General features: G+C 42.2%; 1 protein-coding gene and 1 non-coding gene across 2 annotated transcripts in view; one reads left to right on the top strand and one right to left on the bottom strand.

The window, feature by feature from the left end:
• fa2h (fatty acid 2-hydroxylase) overlaps positions 1-25,301 on the top strand; it is a 46,714-nt gene that overhangs the window by 12,507 nt on the left and 8,906 nt on the right. Inside the window, exon 2 of the mRNA XM_048256931.1 lies at positions 17,518-17,607. Coding sequence (XP_048112888.1) covers positions 17,518-17,607 — 90 coding nt within the window. The remainder of the gene's footprint in view (positions 1-17,517; positions 17,608-25,301) is intronic.
• Positions 4,979-5,093, bottom strand: LOC125304057. The gene has a single exon (XR_007195169.1). It is a non-coding gene; the product is annotated as a U5 spliceosomal RNA (small nuclear RNA).

Raw genomic sequence — 25,301 nt, 5'->3', positions numbered from 1 at the left:
GCCCTTACAGTCATCAGGTAAATGATAAATACCCTCAACCTTTTCAGGTAGATTGAAGATAGTTAGATAATTTTGTAACACTTTAATTAACACTTTGAACGAATTATCATGAATTCATTCCTTTATCTGAATCATCAGAAATGTACATGATTTCATAGTCTGTCATTCATGACCTCATGCATGAACAAAACATCAAGCATCAACTAAAGCATTAAGTACGGTGAGTATCATTATGATTTATGATTTCTTCAGCATGATCATCATGATTACAGAAGTTTAAGGTTAATTGCTTGGTTCATGTCTATGGCCCCTCAAAGAAATAATCATGATCATGCTTAATAAATCATCATTCATACTGATGTGCCCACTGTACCTAATGCTTTAGGGTCATTCCATGTCAATTCAACCAGGGCCCACACAACTTAGGTCTCAAAAAATTCTGAAAAAATTACCAGGTGTACCTATGTTACCCAGGAGACACACTGTAATATTACTTTTATGTAAGATCAATACTTTCCAAGATACAGCCAGTTTTACAGGGGGAGGGGGGTGTCGATTTTGTTCGGCCTTTTTTTGGTCAAAGTTCACAAGCCCATAGCGCAAGAACTAAACCATGTAGGAGACTCAAATTTTGCATGCTGGTACATAAATAGGAATAGTATGTAGCAAAATCATCACGTTTGTTCTGGATGATCCTGCATGGTCATAGCTGTCCCTCAAAGTTGATCAAAATGTTATTGGAGTTTTTGGCTGGACTCTGTTTAAGACATATTTGTACTCAACATAGGCTCTTGATTTATTTTCCTTACTGAGATAAGTAGAAACACTCTCACAAAAAGCAATGAACAGAAAATAAATTCCTTCAGGGTCTGAACAGCAGACCTCACAAGTCTGAAAAAACATTTTGGTTCTCATTTTCAGAGCACCTTGTGGGAATATACGAAGATTTTTTAAATATTTTTTCTTTATTCTCCATGATCCCTTCTTTTTAAAAACACCAATTTTGTCTTATGCAAATCTTTCTTTTTTACTTTCTACCCAGAACATGGGCAAAATGCACCATTGAGATCAATATGTTTTGTATAGAGTTACCACAGCTTACTCTGTGATTCAGTGGAAGATCCAGTGGAATTCTGTCACACAGAGACCCCAGTCCAGTCCAGTGTTGTCCAGTCCATTGTTGTCTGCTAGAAAAGGAGCAGTTGGTATCATAGCATCAACATGTACACAATCATTGTCTACCTCTCATGTTTCTAACGCTCACTACTTTGGAGTACTCTCATTCTGGAGGTAAAAAACATGTCAGTGTGAACACCATGGAAGCCCCAGGGTTTCGTCTCACCGCTCAGCTGAGCTGGGCAGAGCTCTGGACTGGAACCCTCACCTGGTACTCATGTGACGGGCTTGCTGCTCGCCAGAAGGCTTAAGTCCCTGGGTGCCGGCGTCTGTGGTCTTAAATGCTCCACTTATAGGCGCCAACATAAGTGCACTGTCACTTGCTATGTACAACAGTTTTTACCCGATTAATTGAAACATGTTGATAAACAATGGATTTTTTTTGGGGGGCGTCGATATAATAGAAGTGAATTGTAATTGACACGGCAGAAAAATTTGACGCTGGTGTGCGGGGTTGTACTGAAAACAATGGAATGGAATGTAGCATTATGTTGAAAGCGGAGTGTGCAGCACTCACGTTGGCACCTACAGTAGGTGCGGAGGCCTTTAGTGGCAGAGATGTAAAAGTCCGGCTTCAGAAAGTAAAAGTCATGCCACATTTTTGTTCCAACCATTTAGCACAACTCTTAAGCCAGGTAGATCAGCTAGTTAGGGAAATCACCTGTGCTAAGCACACAGGTAGAACCAATACATGGCAGGACTTTTACTTTCTGAAACCAGACTTTTACATCTCTGTTTAGTGGTCAGAAAGTGAGGTTTACACACTGCATAGCTGGTTTCTCATTAACCAACAAAACAGCATAGGACAGCCTCAAGACCACTGTAAAGCTGACAAGTCCTTTCAGTGGTCTCTTCTTTATCTTATGTAGAATGTGTGTGTGTGTGTGCTAGGTCACTGTCCTGTCCTATCTGTTTGACGTCGCCAGGCAACAGTTAACCATTGACATGGGGGAGTACTCTGGAGATTGTGAGCTTATTTGTGTGTGTGTGTGTGTGTGTGTGTGTGTGTGTGTGTGTGTGTGTGTGTGTGTGTGTGTGTGTGTGTGTGTGTGTGTGTGTGTGTGTGTGTGTGTGTGAGTGAGGGAGGCAGAGAGAGAGAGGGAGTCAGGGAGATAATGAGGAAGTGTACCTGTTGGAAGCTAGGTGATGTCAGTCTGAAGCTCTGGTTTTGTAATGGTCATTCAGGTCAATGTTTATCAGCATCCCGCAGTTAAACTGATGACCATTATGATGATGAATGAGGATGGGAAGAAAAGTGAACACAATGCTGTATTATTATTATTATATGTATTTTATGTATTATATGTATATTATGTTATGATTATGTTGACATTAAATATCAACAAATTGTTTCCAGACTCATGAAAATGTGTTGCTTATACACAGAAATCTGAATAAAACTTAAGTTAGTGAAACCTTAAATTCAAACCGCAGAACCTCAAATCTGCATTCTGCGTAACTATAACCTAATTTTCAGCCTCATGCTTTTCGTACAACACTACACACAGTGAACACCCTTCCCTTCTTTAGACACAGAAATTTAAGAAATTTAGAAATGTAGTGTCACCTTTTTGCCATTTCAGAGTGAGGTGTACTACTTCTTGGGTGTGGGGTTGTGTTTATTGTGAAAAACCGGGCCCGGTTTTCAAAATTGTGCCTTTAAATACAGTAATCGCAGAAAAACCTAAACCTATTCATTCTGGTTTTCCAGATAATCATTTCCCTTCATGTCTGGGGTTTTCATTGTCAAATCCTGTGAAACTGACACCACAATGTGGTGAATTAGTAGGGGTAGTTAGGGGTAGCTTTCCTGTTCGTTTGCACAAATGAAGTAGATGATTGTCTTGCAAATCAGTGTGTTGATTTCTGCTGAATAGCTCTTGCATGATGAAAAGTGTGTGTGTGTGTGTGTGTGTGTGTGTGTGTGTGTGTGTGGTGTGTGAATAAGCAAGCTGAACATTACAACTCTTAAGTTTTAGACCAATCAGTCAATCTTGTCTAATCTAGTCCCTTTAGTCTGTTGTCAAAATAAAAACATATTAATGCAATATTAGCTCAACCCTCCAGCAGTAGAAGGCAAGGGCATGGGAATGTTTATCCAACATTCTTCACAAAAGTATTTTGTATTTTCTGTTGAAAATCTGACTACATTCTAATTCCTTATATTTCATTCATTTCATTGACACATCATGACTGGTACAAGCGGAACAGAGACATTTGCCTAACACTGTGTGTGTTTGTGTGTGTGTGTGTGTGTGTGTGTGTGTGTGTGTGTGTGTGTGTGTGGAGTGTAACTGCACCCGGTCTCATACCCCTTCTCTCTCTCTCTCTCTCTCTCTCTCTCTCTCTCTCTGTTCCTCTGGTACCAGTCCTGACTTGGCTCCTCTTCTCCCTGACTCTTTTTCCATCCTTTTCTCCATCAATTCACCCCTTCTGTGTGTGTGTGTGTGTGTGTGTGTGTGTGTGTGTGTGTGTGTGTGTGTGCATTGTCTTGCTCTAAGGAGGCATTGTGTACACATTGACCCCCATGAACTCTAGGAACTAATGTCCTTAAAGGTTTTTCCACACACACATACTATTTCATATGGAACAAAATAGTTCACACACCCACACTCATGTTCACACACAATGTTCACACACACTTGCGACAGTCATTCCAAATACAAAAGGCATTTTTAGGAGATTTCTCAGAGGTGAGCAGGTCTCTGGTGAACCGAGTTGAAACCAGTTGAAACCAGTAATTGAGATGGCTTCTGGACAATTGAGATGGCAGTAATCTGAAGAGATGAATTGAGATGGCAGTAATCTGGATGAGAGATGCGGATTGAGATGGCAGTAATCTGGATGAGAGATGCGGAATTGAGATGGCAGTAATCTGGATGAGAGATGCGGAATTGAGATGGCAGTAATCTTGATGATTGAGATGGTAGTAATCTGCAATGCTGACTATCTGCTGCTATCAGGCATGCTTTAGTTGCTGTAGAATCTTCCGGCTCTTACAGAAAATAAGATAGTTTTGGTACTGCTGTTTATCAACATGTCTAACAGATGAACAGAAAATATGATAGAATCAGTTTCAACACGTCACGGTATGCTACGCTAGGCTTTATGTAACAACATTTTTGTTTATTCTTATCAAGCATGTACCGTGTCATCATCTGTCTCCCGTTTCCTCTTTTCAGTGAATATGAACACAAACGCAACACATAACAATCTCAAAGGAAAACAAAAAACATTCTGGTCAACAAATACTGTTCTATGGGTTGCAGTTTACTGTATATAGGAAAGTCAGTTAATGCATTTGGCTTAAATAAACTCTACTTAGCTTTGGCTACAGATATTCATTTATGGATTGACTTAGAGAGAAATAAGCGTTTTTGTGTGCATGGACAAACGACAGGATCCTTCCTGTTCCCTCCCAGTTAATGACACCTGGGACCAAAATCTGTTTTCTCATCATGCAGTGTCCACTATCATTCTTAAATCTGTCCAGTGAATGGTGTATCATGGGCAAAGGATGTGTGACATGTGACCCGTTTAAGTATATATACTCTTTTGATCCCGTGAAGGAAATTTGGTCTCTGCATTTATCCCAATCCGTGAATTAGTGAAACACACTCAGCACACAGTGAACACACACTAATCCTGGCGCAGTGAGCTGCCTGCATCAACAGTGGCACTCAGGGAGCAGTGAGGGCTTAGGTGCCTTGCTCAAGGGCACTTCAGCCGTGGGGTTCAGAACCGGCAACCCTCCGGTTACAAGTCCGAAGCGCTAACCAGTAGGCCATGGCTGCCTTAATGGACCCCAACATAAGGTGGGACATCAAAAAATTCATATCAACTCATAGTGGTCCTTTCCACGGAAATCTTTAGTAAAAGGCGAAAGATTTCTACGATATGAAGAGAACCATGAGTGTTCATAATTGTTTATACTCTGCTCACTCATGTTTACAACTCTGCTACAATAACCTCAAATAAAGCAGTTTCTGTGCCAGGCACACATATCCTGAGGTGAAGAGTCATGGTCCCATGTTTGGCTCTATATGCCTACCAGGGCAGTGATCCAAGCTAAGGGCAGCTTTGATGCTTTTAAAAAGTCAAAAGGTCTTACTGTGTCAGAGGTTGTAGTGATTGAAAGTAGCACTTATGTAGTTAATGTGTCACCTCATTTTACATGGCAATGGTCAATGTGTCACCTCATCTGTGTAAAAGGTCATTGAGGTGAGCTCCTGTGTCACATAGCACATGCAGACTGTATTTTTTGAAACAGTTGAAAATGGAATGGGCAACACATATTAAAGAAACTGAGAATCTGAGTACAGATTTATTTTTATTTGTTTATTTATTGTTTTTTTTTTCATTCTCAGTATCTGAAAATAAGTATAAAGTTTGTAGGAGACATTAGAAGTTGGTAGATAGGCTCATACTACAAACCACGGCAACTTGCAGACTCTACCTATAGTTGAGAGCACCCCCACACACACACATACTGACATCCTCTGAATATGTTTCCTGGGAGAGGTGTGAACCACATTGTCTACCTTTGTCTTTTGTTTGTAAGTGTGTGTGTGCGTGTGCATTTGTGTGTGTGTGTGTGTGTGTGTGTGTGCATGTATGTGTGACCATCTGAAACATCAAGGGGTAAAGGTGGTGAAACCTCGATGTCTACGTGTTCTTATTGTTTTGGACTTGTGTGTGTGTGAGCTCTAAGGCATATGGTGTGTGCTAGTATACTAGAGTTCTTGTGTGAGCCCTAAGTCATATGGTGTGTGCTAGTATACTAGAGTTCTTGTGTGAGCCCTAAGGCATATGGTGTGTGCTAGTATACTAGAGTTCTTGTGTGAGCTCTAAGTCATATGGTGTGTGCTAGTATACTAGAGTTCTTGTGTGAGGGCTAAGGCATATGGTGTGAGTCATTTTAGGGCTTCCTCAATGAAACATGAAATGAATTTAGCATTCCATACAAGCCTGGCTAATGCTTGTATGAAATACCTGCCAAAAACAATGCCTTCCATTTCAAACACTGTCTCCCCCTCTTTTCAGACTGTGACAGACACTGAATAGTTAGGATCTTGATTGGGGTCAGCTCTGCCCAGGATTGTCCTGTAATGTTTAGTAGCCTGACAAAGAGACTCGTGTTACCTAGCAGTCCAGTCATTTAATGGCTGCGATAATGTTGTGGAAATTACTGGGTGGAGTCCCAGTTGAACATGGTTTTATCTAGACGTCAACATACAGTATATCAGTTCCAATGAAAACTAACATTCTAGGGAGTGTTTGGAGAAACCCAGTGTGGAACCCAAGTGTGTGGAACATGTGTGCCACAAATTAAACAAAGAAAGTTATTACACGGCTCTTCATAGTGCTGCAGAATGCTCCATTCACTTGAATGGGCCTTCCCAACGTTCAGCGGTCTGCTAATTCTGAATAACAGACCGTTGCTAAGTATAACAGACCGCTGTCAAGGAAAATGGGCTTTGTGCTTCTAAGTCAATTCTTTCATATCACTACGCAAGGATTGGAACTTCATTCAAAAGTGAAAGCAGACGGTTGATCAGCTGTGTTCTAAAGAATGTTTGATTCAAGTTCAGCGTGTGTTGTTGCGAACTATTTGTTTCTCAGCAAAAGCCATGATGAAACGGTAACAAATAGGCTATAGCCTAGGCTATGTAGGCTAAAAAGTCGGGTTGGCTTCGATGTGAGTGGTTGAAGTAGCACGTCAATAGATGACGGACAAGTGGCTTATTCAATCATGTGCAAGCATTTTTTGATTAGACCCAGCCTTCTGAAGCAACACTTCAATGGATCGGTTCCAGATGGATGAGTGGAGCTAGGCGGAGCGAAATTCATCTGGCTAGGGTCAGGTTAGTGAAAGCCTGCTACTGAATCAGAATCAGAATAATTTTATTGACAAGTTTTTTTTTCTTTTTCCACACAAGAATAAAGGAAAAAACAAGACATTTCAGTTGGTGAAATGGTGTAGGACACAAAAGAAGTATTTAAGTATTTAAAATAATGATATAATATACCAATCTGATCTGATCTATTGTGGAGGGACGGTAATAACAAAGTGTATTCAGAGCTTCCATTCCCTGTGCCACTGAACACTAAAAAGGAAACATATTTTCAACATGTACTGTATATCAAAACAACTTTATGGAGTCACTGTCGCAAGTTTGCTCCATGTGAACTCAGTGCCAATCAGTTAGATTAACAGACCATGAAACACTTAAACTGATAAGTGGATGAGAGGGGAATGTGAACGGACACGCCCATACTACACACACTGTCCATTCCGTTACCATGGAGACCAAGCTGTTGTTGATGATGGAGGGACCTAGGCTAGGCCCTGACTCACTGAGGTCATTAAAGATCCCATGACACGCGAATGAAAGAGTAAGGGGTTCCCTGGTGTCCTGGCAAAATCCCAAACCTGGCTAGTGCCATCTGGCCACCTAAGCATCCCCTGTGTAATGAGCTTATTGATTCTCTTACTCCCACCTCAAACTGGTGTGTGATGACGGTTTATGGTGGTAAAACACGCACCTATGTTAAGCTGGATTTCGAGTTAGGTTTGTGCTTGGGAAACACACACTTCTTAATTGAAGCAGTCAAGAAGGGTGAGTTTGAAAGGAGTATTTATGCACTCCGTATTCTTATATATACATAATGTTTCAATATATTGTACAGCCTACATATATCTCTATCTCTCTCACTGTTCGTGTCTGTGTATTAGGCTGTGTGTTTGTGTGTGTGTGTGTGTGTGTGTGTGTGTGTGTGTGTGTGCACATGAGCGTGTGTTGGAGGGTGGTGAGGGAGTGCCTAGATTGCTCCCCAGAGTGTGTGTGTACACATGTTTTAGATTACACAGAGGTACAATCCATTGAAGCCATGGATTTGATTAGCAAAAACCAACACAGACTGCAATGTCATAGCTTTGTGGTAGACAGCAGCCAATAGAATAGACCTTTGCCAGACTCTTGTGCCTTTCTTTGGGATAAGTGTTTGATTCCAGCACTTACAATGCATTTGTTACGGCGTGGACAAGATATTGAGACTTAAATTCTGGCCCAAGAAATGGTTATTACACCTTAGCAACAGTATGAGTTAATTCAATTTCAATGATTCCATATCACAATACTGGTAAATGCGTCTTGCAACTGTGGTAGATTCAAAATGTGTGTTTGCTCAATTGGAAATGTCTTGATAATACTTGAGTGTGTGTGTGTGTGTGTGTGTGTGTCAATTACTGTTGATGGTGACCTGCCTGTTTCACCTCACTTTCACAGTCACAGCGTTCTCTTCACTGGACGCCTATGCGCGGGAGAGGTGGCGAGGCTGTAGGGGTTTTGAGAGTGGGACAGTTCAAACTAAGTTTCCACCTTGCGGTTTATGCTGACTCAAAAGTGTGCTTTGAGTCAAGGGATCCCAGAGAATGGAGGGCAGTGCATCCTCCCAGCCTCAAATCAAATGCCCTTTTGCTGCAGTTAAAGGTCATTGGTTAATGCAGATGGTCATGTTTGGACTGGAGTAAGCGGGATGTTTGTCTACGATAACAACCAGTTACCACTCTTCACTAAGGTTACCAGATACTATAGCTACCTGTGTTTTTTCCACCTGCAACACCCACGAGAGTGTCATTTTACTGGTTAGTTGCTTTGAACAGTTGTTTGAAGTGTGTGTGTGTGTGTGTGTGTATTTTGACAACATAGAGTCTTTATATTTCTGTCTATGTATGTATGCATACATTTGTGTGTGTGTGTGTGTGTGTGTGTGTGTGTGTGTGTGTGTGTGTGTTAACCATTCACCCGCCATGTGCTTTAGCGAGAAGGAGCAGTGTGAATTTGTCTTGATAGTACTTGAATATGTGTGTGTGTGTGTGTGTGTGTGTGTGTGTGTGTCAGTTACTCACAGGTGGACACACACTCAGACAACACACTCATACATACACACACTCTCTCTCTCTCTCTCTCTCTCTCTCTCTCTCTCTCTCTATCTCTCTCACATACACACATAAACACACACACACACATACACACATGCCCCCCCCACACACACACACACATAATAGAGCTCAATTTCACCACTTCCAGAATGTGACAGAAACTGTGCGATTTGCAGCTGACAGGGTCATTTTCAAAGTATTAAAAAGGCCATTTTCAAAGGCCATTTAAAAGTATTAAAAAGTAATAAACGTCATCTGATGAGGTATTAAATTTTCGAACCACTAACTATGATGTTTTCCATTTGTGTTAGGTGCAGGCCTATCTCCTAAAATTCACATGAATTTATTTATATTATATTAATTATATGTGCGAGTAGGACCTGAGCCGATATGTCAGTGTGCGCTCATGTAAAAAAACTTTAGCTCTCAAACTCTATGCTCAAACTGGATATACGGCTGGCTTACTGCCTAAACTTGTTCCCAAAAGTTCGCTACCATTGACAATGTCATGGGAATTTTTTTTTTCCGGACATTTGGTTAGAGGACTCGAGATTCAAGACTGGCTTAGGCTAGTTGGCAACAGCCAAGAGGCTTATTACCACGTCTGTAAAAAGACAATAAATGAAAATACAAGAATATAACATGTAAACAAAAAAACAAGAATATAACATGTAAACATATGCACATGTTATAAGGGGTTATTTGCAATGAGCTACCCCTGCCTTGACTACAGAATAGAGGTTAAATATAGGCCTGACAGTGATAGATAGATACTTTATTGATCCCCAGGGGACATTTGTCATTTTGTCTTGATTGAGATAGAATGATAGTGAAAGAAAGAGTGTAGTGCTGGAGAAGTGGTGTGTGGTCTTCCTACACATAACAATGAAATAACTTTTTTATCTTGGGTTGGGATTAAATAACAAATAATTGTGTATAGGCCAGTGTTTTTATTGAAGCAAACAAGGAAAAAAGTATCCAGTAAATGTAATTATAGATACTTGATTTGAATTGTAAGCATTGCTACACTTTCTTACTCAGAAAGTTAAGTAACAAAAATGACAGTAATCTGTTACTTTATAATTAATTACCCCCAACACTGAATTTCGAAAGGTTGCCGCTAGTTGCAGCTCGAAGTCGTGTTGGTATTAAACAATATTGTGAAGGTATTAAAAAAGGTATTAAAAGGTATTAAATTCAACTTAAGAATTTCTGTATATACCCTGGTTGGGTTTATATCCAGTCAGTGTGTTTTCAGTGTGAGTGGTGTCTGTTGTGTGTGAGTTTTGTGTGTTCTTGCTGGGAGTGCATGAGTCCCTCTGGAGACTGTAACGATAACAACCAGTTACCACTCTTCACTAAGGTTACCAGATACTATAGCTACCTGTGTTTTTTCCACCTAACACCCACGAGAGTGTCATTTTACTGGTTAGTTGTTTTGAACAGTTGTTTGAAATCTGTGTGTGTGTGGTGCATATTTTGCGCAGACTTGACAACATAGAGTCTTTATATTTCTGTCTTTGTATGTATGCATACATTTGTGTGTGTGTGTGTGTGTGTGTGTGTGTGTTGTGTATGTGTGTGTGTATGTGTGTGTTTGTGTGTGTGTGTGTGTATGTGTTCAGGGGTAGATGTGTAGGTGTGTCCAGAGCAAATAGTGTGAGGTGGTCAGATGCACGTAGGCTGATGGGTGTTTCCATTTAGGTCATAAAGTGCTATACTCAGCTGAAGCGCACGCACACACACACACATAATACAGTCTTTATGTAACTTTATGTAATGCATCTTTTGGTGCATTTTGACATTGTAAACATTCTCTAACAAGAGTGAAAAACAGTTTGCAGTAAAGCTACTATTTATTGGCAAAATGTTGGTCCCTCCTCTGTCTCTTGGTGCCCTACACAGTGTGTGATCACTGTGCTTTTTATCAGGCAACTTTTTAAACTGAAACTTTTCGCCTACAAGCTCCTCACGATTCCTCTCCATCTTCAGCTAACTCCATAGACAGTAAAATAAACTCTCAGGCTTGTAAGCAAATGGTTAATTATTGCCGTGTTTTAGGTTGTACCAATAGGTCAGACCGAGAAAAACATCTGGAGTAGGTACTGACTTCCAAAAGTTATTAAAAAAGCTAGGGAGAAAGGAGAATAATGCCAGAAGTCATCTGAGGAAGGGGGGCGCTTGTGGCTGGACTTGGTACTGCCTCTCCCTCACCCAACTCATATGGATCTGCGCTGCCAATAAACCATCAATTTCTTGAAATATCGCGCCTTTTCTTGTGGTCCAAGTCCTGCCCTATATGCCTTTGCATCTTGGATGCGTTTTGATGAGCTTTTCTGTTGTTTAGACATGGTTATAATCACTTAAGGTATCCAAAGTGCATAATACTCCATTGTACTTCATTCAGTTCTTTATGCCGAGTGCCTCCAACATGGCCATGCAGTTGGGTTACCGCCCAGAACGTGACGTCCGTGCAGTCCCCTAATAGGGAAACCCAATGCGTTAATTACGCTGACATTTTGTAACGGGCTACGTATTTCAAAATTAATCGCGTGATTAACACAATCTACTTAGTCGGGTGGCAAAATAGGACAATCTTGGCTGTGATGGTGTGTGATTTATTTAGTTTCTCATGCAGCCCGGACGGACAGCTCTCGACTAGGCTTCCATGGCCAAATTGCATGTTTCTATGTCTCTGTATCACCGAGCCAGGCTCTGCCTTCTTGTCTCCGCTATTTGGTTTTTTTTTTTCGTCTCTGGGGTGACTGGTCCACGGTCAGGAAATTTAGTTATTGACTCGAGACATGCCAAGTCATTACAAGTGAAAGAGGCAAAGTCAAGTCTCGAGTGAATATCAAGTCCAAGTCGAGTCGCAAGTCATGCCAGATTTTATCAAGTTGAGTATGAAGTGACTCGAGTCCACATGTCTGCTACTAAAACACACACACTCAGGGTCACAACTAAACAGCACAGTAACATAAGAGCCATAAACATGCAGGTGTACACACACACACACACACACAGACACACACACACACACACACACACACAAACACACACACACACACACACACACACACACACACACACTTACAGATAGAGAGAGAGAGAGCATTCACTCTCTCAGCTCAACATGCCAAATCACACTGCCATAAATGTTGTCATACAGAATGTATGTAATACATGTAGTCAATGTCAGACTCATTGTGTGATGCATGTGTGTGTGTGGGTGGGGGGGGGTTGGTGTCCCAAACGTGGAATGGGTATACACTGCCTCACACAACTCACACACAGCACCACAGGCATCTGATGCAGTTACATTACATTTAGCAGACACATCTTGACCAAAGTGACTTACATATGTCAGCTATATTACAAGGGATCACATTGTCCCCGGAGCAACTTGGGGTTAAGTGCCTTGCTCAAGGGCACAACGGTGGAAGCCGGGAATTGAACCGACAACTTTCAGGCTACTGCACGCTAGCCCAGCTCCTTAACCACTACACTACCACTGTCTGTGCGGTACAGACCCATCTGCAACAGCAGAGGCTAATGTATATCACAACGAGGCACAACACACATTACAGAATACAACAGCAAGGAGATTCCTTCTTAACATAAAACAAACAGACACCAAACAACACTGGACTGAACTCAGAATGCAGGGAAAGTTGGCATGCCTACACTTTGTCGACCACTCTGTCTCACACTCCATGTTTACAAATGCCGCTGTTGGGGAGGACATCCTCTGTTTCACTGCCAAAGCCAGACTGCAGGTGTTACCCACCAAATACAACCTTGCACTATGGTACCCTGCAATCCACCATCCACGCTGTATAATGCACTCAGACTCTGACCATCACCTCGAATCAGTAGCCCATATTGTTAATGGCTGTACTATGTACAAAGGACTTTATACTGCACGCCACGACCGAATTGTTGACCTTATTGCTAGCACTGTTAAGGATGTACTTCCAGATAATCGGACCATGTACAAACATTCGCGTATTATGCCAGAATGGTATACATACGGACAAAACTATGTGACCTAGGCTATCAATGCAAGCTAGTGGTGTTGATCTTTGGCAGCTTGGGGCATGCCCACAACCTTGTTTTCAGTGGGTTAAGGCTGGCAGGGCTCTTCAGCAGAAAAACAAAACAGCTAGCAAAGTTTTGCTCCATATCTGCAGTTATAGGCAGCCTTGCAGTATGGCGCAGGAGATGTTTTTTGTACCCCTGAATACCACTAAGTGACAAAGCCCTATCTTATCTCTTGAAATATTTGAATCCTGTCTGTTGTAATATGATTTGTGGATTTAAATAAAGAATTTTAATGTGTGTGTGTGTGTGTGTGGGTGGCGGATCATCCTAAATATCTGGCCCATCAGGTCCGTCTCGTCCTGGTTGCGTTCACACCCCCCTCCCTCATTTGTTCTTCCACAAAGAGAGCGGAATGTGTTTCGTTTTAAAAATCAAATATGTTGTGTTGTGTGTTGCTGCTGGCAGGTTTCCATTGTTTGACCCTGCCAAGGCTACGTAAGTAGATTTCCCCTCTTCTCTTACTTCAGAAGCGGCGTGTGGCATTGTTAGTGTGGTTAGAGGTGTCTTCAGGGGGTTATACCGGTTCCTACTGGTTCCTAATTCTTCTAGGAATATAGTTGTGCTCATATGTTTATTAGCATATAGTTGTTCTCATAAATTTGATTGGCATGGTTTTATTTTAGTTAGCCTAATAGCTGGTTTGATTTGCATTGAGAGATGATCTTATGGAAAGTATCCCATGCCAATCTTTAGGTATGGTGAAGGGTATGTGATGATGTGAGGCAAGGGGCATAAGTATACACATAGGGGTGTGTATACTTATGCCCCATGTATTTTAAGGAAGAACATTCATCTATTTATTTACGATACATTATTGGTTTTACAAAGAAAATTGGTGTCCTTAAAGGTTGGATCTTTCCTCATTTTTTTTAATTAAGGCATTAAGATCAATTTACAAAAGATGATTTTTTTATTCCTCTTTTTAGTCAACTTTAACATGGCTTCATAAACTTATGAGCACAACTGTATATACTTATAAGAGTTGTTTGTGCGAGTAAAGTAGAATAATGCAGTATGAGCTGCATATGTGGACACCGGTGAACTTAGATCTAAACCATTCCTGCGAGCTCATGGCGTTGTGTGCTGTGGGAGACGTTTTCACACATGCTGGGTACACAAGGGGGCACAGCAGAGTCTGTCTGGAGACGCCGCCACTGATGCCTGACTCAGGGTTAGTGACGATGCCCGTCCTACAGGTCTCTGAGCTGTGAGAGTTTATGGACTCTGGTGAAGATGTAATCCTACAAACGTTACGAAAACGTTAGTCGTTTCCGCACCCTTTTCACATGACGTGAAGCAACCCAAACATCTGTGTGCTCCCGTGGTCTTTCTTTTCCCTGCTCCACCACTGCTCCTCTCGTGTGAACCACCCGTTTGTTGTCAGATGTGCGGTGGAGTTACCATGAATTACTTGCTACGACGGGTTTACGCTGAGGCGTCAGCTGTGCCCACAAACTTTGACACAAACATCTGGGCATTTGTGGGGGGCAACAGGTACGCCATGCTGTTGGAGGTGCAAACAAAAGGTGCAAAAGGTCGCCATTGAGATCATGTAGATAGGAGCTGGCTCAAGGGTTACAAAAGTATTTTGTCATGTTTTATTAGAAGAAAGAACAGTTTTTATAATTATCCAGATGTGTTCTGTTCTGGCACCTTGGCTACCTTAATGGTAACTGTAACTTTTTTAACTATAGCTTTTTAACATCTTTATAACGGCAAATACATCGGAGGTGCCTGTTGCTGAGTTACTCCAGCCTAGATTATTTAACGTTAATCACTCCTATGAAATATTGCAATTATTTATCCAAAGTAAGGTGCCTGTTTCAAACTTAACTGATGGTCAAATCAACCTCATCAGTCAATCTGTAAGTTATCTTTCAGTCCACAAAGCTTCAATTGTATAGCCTGCTAAAGAACTTGTCTGGAGGTAACAGTGTAATGAGATATAGAGCCCTAGCGTTAAAACAGTGCATATGTTGCACCTCCAACAACATGGTGCAGAGTTTTGAGTGGTGAGTGACGTAAGCTTGTTTCAAAGAATTGACCACCCTATTGGGTCAGCTGTGGCCGAGATTGTCTCTCTCAGTACAAATCACCCTCCGGAACCACAGAGTGTCAAAAGCAAAGATTGTTTCTGCATCCATGCCAATTCTGCAACGGATTTGTTCACCCAAAGGTGTTGGGCGACGCAATCTGTAGGCCCGCCACAATCAAAGCAGGAAATGGCAGACTGAAAGGAGATGTCAGATCAGATAGTAAAAGTTATCAACTTCAAAAGCCACAGGCGTTTCATCACATTTGACAATATGACTGCGGAGACTGATAATGATCCCTGACACAAGATGGCATGTTCAAAATCACAACACACTAGCAGCATGAATAATTTGGGGCCAGCACACACATGCTGGTTGTCTGTCTACCTGAATGTCTCATTGCTGACCTTGTGATTAGATCTGCAGATTTCATCACTGTACCCCAGCCCAAATCTATTTACATATCATTGTCCGTTTAACAAAGCAGATCAAATGACATGACCACAACTAAAACGTCAAAAGAACTAGGCCACCACAGAATCTCTGCGCTAAGGGCATGACACAAGTGTTTGTCATTTGTAAGTTATAAAAAACAATGCGCAAGACATTGAGGAGAGGCTTTTTGTTTGTTTTTGGTGGTGTTCTCTCCCCACCCATTCAAAACAATCTAAGCATTGGAGGTTGACCTCTGAAATAGAATTTTCACCATAAATGTGTAAAACTGAGAGTGAATGAGAAGTTCAGCCACTTCCTTCATTAACGTTATTAGATAGATAGATAGATAGATAGATACTTTCCCCAGGGGAAATTCAAGGTCTCAGTAGCATACAGACAACACACACACATTTACTAACAGCAGAAAGAGTAATTAAAAGTATATAATATAAAAACACAGCTAAGCAATAAGGACAGTAGAAGATAAAGAATTTACTAAATATACTAAAATACAAATTATACTATCTAACACTTAATCTAAATCAATTCTAAAAACAGTATCCACATAATGGTGATTAATCAATCAAGAGGCACTTGCAATGACTGAGCCTGTGATTCTCTGTGCATAGTAAGGTAAGGTAAGGTGCTCTGTGTGAGTGAGTGTCACGGTGATAGTGCAATGGTGATAGTGGTCATGGTGATAGTGCAAATGAGTAAGTGCAACAGTGCAAGAATAAAGTCTATATATCTATATGTCTATATATATATATAACTATTTTAAGAAAAGGTATAAGTGTGGCCACAGTTCGGCTGTGGCATGGAGGGAGGTGTTATGCATATGTGCTAATGTGCTAATATAGCACGCAAACAGTGAGGCAGAAAGACAGTGGTAAAAAGTGGCTAGTGGACAGACAGTATCCAAACATGGAGGGGGTGAAGAGGCAGACAGACTATGCAGAGAAGTCTATCTCTCCTCTTCCCTTAAGTGAAGCATTGAACAGTTCAATGGCGCTGGGGACAAATTACTTCCTCAGTCAGTCTGTGCAAGGCAGTGAGCGAAGTCTTCAGCTGATCAGGCTCTTCTGCTTAACAATAGTGCTATTCACAGTTACAGTAACTTCATACATAGAAAAATAGAGAACTGAAAAAGAAAGGACACTTTTCCAGTCTTAATTTTCTTCAGGGGCACACTGTTGTTTGTTATAAAACTACCCACCCACACACCCACCCACACACACACACACACACATGCATACTCACACACACACACACACACACAGTTTACACACAATTGTCTTTTGAATTATTAGGGTCCTACCAGACTGATTTTGAGGTAGGTGGGAGGTGTGTGTTTTACTGAGATGTATCGGATTCCTGAAGGCAATCTGATGAGCTGTTCAGTTTGAAGGAGAGGCGATGTGGCAAGAGGCCTGATTAATATTTCACTTCATACCTCACCTATAGGTGTGTGTCAAACTGTGTGTGTGTCTGTGGTAAATGCGTAATTTTCCACTACATAAAGTAAAGACCTTTTTCAGAAAAAGAGCCAACCCTGCTCTAGTCCAGCTCTGTAGTATGTTTACATAAAACTTTTTAGCACAAAGAGGAACCGTAACAGCTCCAAATCTCTCCTATTTGCAGTGCTTCAAGCATCAGACCTTGTGTGGTTTTGAAGTGAGATGAGTGTTTTCTCAGAGAAACAAACCACATGCCAAGGGTTGTTGTTTTGATGGTACAGTGGTGGCTGTGAGTTTTGCTTTTCTGAGTTTGCATACTGTGTGTGTGTGTGTAGCTTACCTGTGCTTATGCATGTGTGTGTGTTCACAGGCTCCCAGGCAAAGGAGGAAAGTCAAAGAGCCCCCAGTGGAGGAGGAGCCAACAGGAATCAGCAAATGCAGCAAAGTGGACCTGGAGACGGTGAGTGTGTGTGTGTGTGTGTGTGTGTGTGTGTGTATATATACTCTTTTGATCGTGAGGGAAATTTGGTCTCTGCATTTATCCCAATCCGTGAATTAGTGAAACACAACAGCGGCGCTCGGGGAGCAGTGAGGGGTTAGGTGCCTAGCTCAAAGTGCCTAGGTGCCTTGCTTCAGCCATGCCTTCTTCGGGGTTTGAACCAGCAACCCTCCGGTTACAAGTCCGAAGCGCTAACCAGTAGGCTACGGCTGCCCCTGTGTGTGTGTGTGTGTGGCGTGCGTGCGTGCGTGCGTGCGTGCGTGCGTGCGTGCGTGCGTGCGTGCGTGCGTGTGTGTGTGTGTGTGAGAGAGAGAGAGTGTTAAGAGTGAATGTTGGCAATGAATAGTAGTGGAAGGAGAAGCGGCAACAGAAACATGCATGATGGAGAGAGAGAGTGTGTGTTGAGGATGGAGAGAGAGAGTGTGTGTTGAGGATGGAGAGAGAGAGTGTGTTGAGGATGGAGAGAGTGTTGAGGATGGAGAGAGAGAGAGTGTGTTGAAGATGGAGAGAGAGAGTGTGTTGAAGATGGAGAGAGTGTGTGTTGAGGATGGAGAGAGAGAGAGTGTGTTGAGGATGGAGAGAGAGAGTGTGTGTTGAGGATGGAGAGAGAGAGAGTGTTGAGGATGGAGAGAGAGAGTGTGTTGAGGATGGAGAGAGAGAGAGAGAGTGTGTTGAAGATGGAGAGAGAGAGTGTGTGTTGAGGATGGAGAGAGAGAGAGTGTGTTGAGGATGGAGAGAGAGTGTGTTTTGAGGATGGAGAGAGAGAGAGTGTGTTGAGGATGGAGAGAGAGAGTGTGTTGAGGATGGAGAGAAAGAAAGTGTGTTGAGGATGGAGAGAGAGAGTGTGTTGAGAGTGTGTGTTGAGGATTGAGGGAGAGAGAGAGAGTGTGTTGAGGATGGAGAGAGAGAGTGTGTGTTGAGGATGGAGAGAGTGCGTTGAGGATGGAGAGAAAGAAAGTGTGTTAAGGATGGAGAGAGAAAGAGAGAGAGAGAGAGTGAGTGTTGAAACACCAAGAGTTGAGCAAAGATAACTCCCCTACCAACCTAGTCTTCAGTCACCCTCCTCCAGAGACATCCAACACTTTAAAGGCCAAATACCAGGCCACATCCACACAAAATGTTTGGATTAACCAAACCCCCCAAAACCTAAAAGACATTTATGATGAATATTGGCAATCTAAAACACAATCCCAAAGCAAAATGCAATGCTATCTGACCCTAAACAGGAAATATACACTTGCACATTACCTAACAAAAATAAAAGAGACAAATTTGAGATGCATACTAACGAAATACAGACTCAGTGAACACCGTTTAGCCATAGAAACAGGAAGACACAAAAGACATGGCTTCCAAAAGACGCAGTCCTATTCCAGCAGTGCAGAGATGATGTTGTTGAAACCGAATTACACTTTTTTAACTGAATGCCCAAAATTTGAATCAATTCATAATAAATACTTCCCAAAAAAAGAGAAAAATCCCTGATTTCTATGACCTACCAAACCCGAATAAAATACTATACCTATTGGGAAAAGACACAGACAGCTGTATTACTGCTGCCCAATATGTCCTTGCCTGTCACCAGCTGAGAGACACTGAGTGATTTTTGTATGCATGTACATGTGACACACACAGACACACACACACACACACACACACACACACACACACACACACATGCACCCCTCTCTCACAGCCACAGCCACATACACTAACTCAACACAGTCCCCCCATGTTGTATATACTATACCATACTTGAAGTTTCTACGCAGTCCACTTTAGATTTGTGCCCTAATGTATTGTATGTCTGTAAGTTTGTTGCCTATGTTGAGTCACTCAGAACTTGAACTTGATATGTTGTACTCAGACACAGACAAAAAAAAAATTGTTCTTTACACTTTGTCCATGTACCCCTATCCCTTGTCTATACCTGTATAATTGCTTAGATCCTGATACTGTACTTTTATGTAACAATTGCTTTGGCAATACAAGTGTCATATTTGTCATGCCAATAAAGCACCATTTGAATTGAATTGAATTGAATTGAATTGAGAGAGTGTTGAGGATGGAGAGAGAGTGTGTGTGTTGAGGATGGAGAGAGAGAGAGTGTGTGTTGAGGATGGAAAGAGAGAGTGTGTTGAGGATGGAGAGAGAGAGAGTGTGTTGAGGATGGAGAGTGTATCATTACAGTGCATGAAAATGCACTTTACTGTTCTTCCTAGGCAACAACAACTTCTTATTACAGTGCATGAAAATGCACTGTACTGTTCTTCCTAGGCAACTTCAACAACTTCTTCTTCCGCTTACCACTTTTTCCGTACGCAATTTCTCTTGAACAGTTTAACTTAGAAACTTCATTCAAACTTTGTAACGTAGGTCTTCAAACGGACCAAGCTGCTATGTCTTTTCAACTTTGAAACTTTTATACTTTTTAAACTATTAAAGAAAGACTTAACATTGCCGATTGTGACATCATAATACGGCCGTTAAGCAATTATTATGCTAAATTCCAGTTGTCATTTATCATTGACTAGTGATCACTTCTTACTTTGCCTAATCTTTACAAACTGATAATAATAACAGTATTGGCAGTCAGGGAACAATGTATTTAGGCCTAGTTGCCAATTTTATGTTTCTAATTGTGTCTGCCGTGCACTTCCAAATCTGGAAAATAATTTATTTAAATCATTGGGAAAGCAAACTTCATAATAAGTTTAGTTGAGCTAGACATTTCATTTATAGATTTCATGATGTTCTACATCTTCCCGGGGTTGTTGGCTTTAGAGGTTATTGGCTTCTAGGTCCTGTCCATGGGCCAATTTTGCTTCATTCAGTCCAGTTTTTAGTTTCTGAGTGCTCCCGAATCCTTTTTGAGAGAGAGAGAGATAACGCTTTTAAAACAATTCTCTCAACAATTCTAGAACAATTTAATTGTAATTTCAAAAAGGTAGAGTACAATAGGGAAAAGTGCATCAGTGAGTGTTGTTTTTAAACAGTCAAGTCAGGTGGTAAGTGCTAGAATTAGCTAGTTGTAAGTAGTGCTACGAGAGGAGATATTCTCTGAAGAGCTGGGTCTTCAGGAGTTTTTTGAAGGTGGAGAGGGATGTCCCTGCTCTAGTAGGAACTGGAAGCGCGTTCTACCAACGAGGAATAACAGGTGAACAAAGTTTGGATTGACCTGAGCGTACCGGTGGCAGAGCTAGACGATGTTTGTCTGAAGAGCGCAATGGTTGGGGGGTAGCATATATGCCTGTATGAGGGCATTCGAGTAGGTGGGAGCAGTAGGTTTAGCTGGGAGGACCAGCAGTTTGGTTTATGAGTGGTTTAGCAGGAGGTGGTGTGCCTTCATCCATGTTGATATGTCTGAGAGGCAATCCGAGGTCCGTGCCGAGACCAAGGGGTCATCAGGTGGAAAGAACAGATAAAGCTGTGTGTCATCTGCATAGCAGTGGTATGAGAAGCGGTGCGAATGAATAATCTGTCCCAAAGAAGTGGTGTGGATAGCAAAGAGAAGTACCCTGGAAATCCAGAGTTCTCGCGAGAGCACAATGGAATTGTCTCTGCGAGACACTCTAGCAAAGAGCAATGATGCACGTTACTTTTACCCCAACATTCCAGGAAACCAGCTAAACTGATGAAGACAGCGCTGCAACGTTGGAGGACAGTACACATTGGTCGTAGTGTTATCCGATTGCGTCGAAGTCCGAAATAATTCAGAGTAAACATGGTCTAGTGTTATCCAATTGCATGCAGTGAGATTTTTAAATGCATGCTTGTTGCCGCCCCTCGGGTTGGGCCATTACATTGTTCTTTGCCAGACCCTTAATCTTTCTAGATTATCAGGGTCTGGATTTTCCAGGCTAAAAGAGAAGGGGGCCCAGTACTGAGCCCTGGGAGACCCCTGTGGTGGGATGGTGAGGTGCGGACAGCTCTCCAAGCCTCTCCATACGTTAAATGAGCATCCTCAGATGCTCCACAGAGCAATCCACAGAGGACTGAATTAAAAGACCCCCCGAAAATCTAAGTGGAAAAAATGATGTGGCAAGCTAGTCCATTTTGCTTAAATTTCAGCGCAGCAACTCATGATGGTACACAGTAGTTTGTATAGCCCCGACATGCTTGATGGCATCGGGGCATGCTCTTAATGAAACAGCAGATGGTGTCCTGGGGTATCTTATCCCAGATGTGGACATGGCCATTACTGAGCTCCTTGACAGTCAGTGTTGCAACCTGGCGGTGTTGGATGGACCAAAATATAATGTCCCAGAGGTGTTCAATCGGTTTAAGTCAGGGAGTGTGGGGGACAGTCAATGGTATCAATGCCTTCATCCTCCAGGAACTGCCTGCACATTCTCGCTACATGTGTCCAGCCATTGTTGTCCACCAGGAGGAACCCAGGGCCCACTGCCCCAATACAGGGTCAGACAATGGGTCTGAAGTTTTCATCCTGATGCCTAAGAGCAGTGAGGGTGCAGTTGTCTTGCCCGTGAGGTGTGTCGCGCCCTTCCAAGGATATCCCTCCTCAGACCATCACTGGCCCACCACCAAACCAGTCATGCTGAATGATGTTGCAGGCAACATTACATTCTCCAAGACATCTTTAGACCTCACATGTGCTCAGGGTGAACCTGGTATCATTAGAGAAAAGCACAGGGCGTCAATGGCGAAACTGCCAATTTTGTAACTATTGGCAAATGCCAATTGAGCTGCACGGTGCTGGGCAGTGAGCATAGGTCCTTCCAGAGGCCATTGGGCCCTCAGGCCACCTTCATGAAGTCTGACAGGTCAGAGACATTCACAGCGGCCAGGAGAAGGTTCATTTTGTAGGGCTTTGGCAGGGCTCCTACTGTTTGTTGTTGCACAAAGGAGCAGATACTGGTCCTGCTGTTGGGTTAGGGACCCTCTACCATCCTGCCCAGCTCTTCTAGAGCAACTGTCTCTTGGAATCTCCAACACTCCCTGCGCTACTGCGCTGGGAGACACAGCAATCCTTCTAGCAATGGAACGTTTGGTGTGCCATTCTGGAGGAGTTGGACTACCTGTGCAACATTTGTAGGCTCCAGGTACTGGCTTATGCTACCAGTAGTGACACTGACCGTAGCCAAATGTGAAACTAGTGAAAAATCAGTGAAGGAGGCAAGGGCGCGGGAAGGTGGGTGCTGAGGGTGCTGCAGCACCCCTTGCTTTTTGTCAATAGGCCTACAAATTCGCAGTTTGTCATTATATTTGTTGTGAAATAGGCAAATAGCAAAAAAGGTTTTGGATAGCTTTGAATATAGCTATCCATAGTCAAGATTAAACTTTATAGTCTAGCTATAGAAGTGAAAGTGACGTGACTCGCTGAGGAGAGACGTTGCAAGCAGGCTAGTTGACTTCGAGAAAAGAATATTATGCTACAGAAAAGAATACAGGATTTTTTTCTCTCCCGGCAGTAAAGACAGTAGATTCAGTGTTTAAAATGTAAATGCAAACTAAAGGTAGGCTAACTATGCATATGAACATCCAGAGGCTGCTGATCTGTCAAAAATGATGAAGATCAAGATGGTTTTAATGTTGCTGTCATTATTACCACAAACACGAATTGATAACGAAACCATGGCGATCGTGGGTTATATCTTGCTTGCTTATTAGGCCATGCACCTGTTAGAACTCCGTGTAGCATGCATAGCCTACTGCCAGTTTCCATATACCATCACCAACTAGTTCGCACTTTGGATATATCGTTGGATTGTGAAAAGCCCAATTTCGAATACCAAACGACAACAAATGAGGTAGGATGCATCTTTTGCAATTAGTCTTTGGCAAGCCCACGACCTCACGTACGGCTCAGTTTCTGTTAGTGTCAGGCAATGTGGCTGATCTAGCCCAAATCCACAAATTTCGTGTTGGTGAGACCTGTTGCCTATCAGTAGACATGTCATCTCGAGTTCCACGACAGCTTAGCTAGTGCCACCGAAATATGACACTGAAATCCTTTCACTATTGGAATCGCTCAGATAGAAACCGCTGTAGGCCTAATTGGTGGTTAGGACACTTTTGCTGTGGAATGGAGACGCCATAAGTTAGGCTACTCAGAAATTGTTTGCCATTGTAGGTCATTGCAGCCTAATTATATTTTCAAGCCAAACATATCTGGTGTGGTTTTGACAATCAGAAAAGCAATATACTGAAATAGTTTAATGATGTAAAGTCAAGTGCGCTTCTATGGGTTTGGTGTGTGCGCGTGCAGTTTTTATTGATGAGTCGGAGTGGCAAGTGCTGTGCATAGTTGCAGTGGAATGTGTCTGTTCTCGCTCTTAGGTCTACCAGAGGATCTACTCATACACGGCGCTGAAATGGCGTATTTAGCTGTCTAAATTCGAATCATATCATGCTAGGGGAGAAATCGTCGGACATCCATTATTTTGTTATCCAGCACCCCTGGTTAAAAATATGTTCCCGCGCGCCTGCAAGGAGGATAAAGATGGAAAAAGTTATCATTTGCCACCACCTCTAAAACCATTCCTGTTTTTACAGACCTATTTCCCTTCTTCCTTTCTTGTTTTGGAGAAAGTGGTCCTCAAGTCTTGGACTTGGACTATATCAGAACAACCTCAACTTGTATTGAGCTTTTGGTGTTTCCACCACAAAGCACACCCAAGGACTGGGCGCTGAACGCACTAGCAAGTGTCCTAAAAGTGCTGGTTCACTGACTAGCATGAGCCCTAATGTGTCAGGAGGGAGCTAAACTCATAAGGTATTACGTATTTAAATTAGCTTCATTGACAGGCATAATCATTTTATGGGATGCAAAATGTTAAACTACAATAAAACAAAATTGACCTTTTCAAACAATCACTATAAGCCTTAAATTGGCATATGCTAATTGTCCCCACCCACCTCAATTGAATTAGGCTAACAGTAGGATGTGTTGGACTGGGTTATATACTAATTTATCTAACTATGACTGGGTGCATATGTTTCTTTAAGAGACTTGACAGACGCTAGCATCCATGGGTTTTAGCCTCCTTGCTAGCATGTCAGCCTCTAGGGGGCCAATTAGAAGGATTGAGCCCAGGCAAGTGCAGGGTTTAGTCACACAGTCGAAACTTCACACATAGCCTAAACACACCCCAGTTTTTGACTCAGTGTCAGAATGTATGGCTACTTCTTTAAAATCCAACATGTCTGCCATTTTAATTATGCATGATTGTCTCATTATATATTTCATAATGCTGAAAGATGGCTATAGACGTCATATTATGTGTTAAAAGCAGCATAGCATTATAAATGTAGAAAAAAAGGGCATATTTTGGTGGCCATATTTGAAGTCAAGATAGGGGCCACTAGGGGGCGCTATGTGTTGGGATCCATTTCAATTTTTGATCACTAGGGGTAGTACTATAACTGTACCAAGTTTCGTGCTTTCTGCAAAAACTGAACGATTCAGGTAAAAATCTGGCCTTAGCCGCTGTACTAAGAGAGAGAGAGAGAGACAGAGGAAGATAGAGAGAGAGAGAGAACGAGGAGGGGTGGAAGGAGGACAGGAAGAGTGAGAGTTTGGAGAGGCGGTTGGGTCCCATGAGAGGGGTGATTGCCCTGGTGTCCAGTCACCTCTGTGTTATAAACAATCTCTGTGTCATTTCGAAGTTCCCAGGGGATCGCAGAGACACACT

This window comes from Alosa alosa, chromosome 11, assembly GCF_017589495.1.
Source record: "Alosa alosa isolate M-15738 ecotype Scorff River chromosome 11, AALO_Geno_1.1, whole genome shotgun sequence".
Lineage (NCBI taxonomy): Eukaryota > Metazoa > Chordata > Actinopteri > Clupeiformes > Clupeidae > Alosa > Alosa alosa.
The sequence above is the reverse complement of the archived record's forward strand: the minus strand, read 5'-3'. Positions and strand labels throughout refer to the sequence as shown.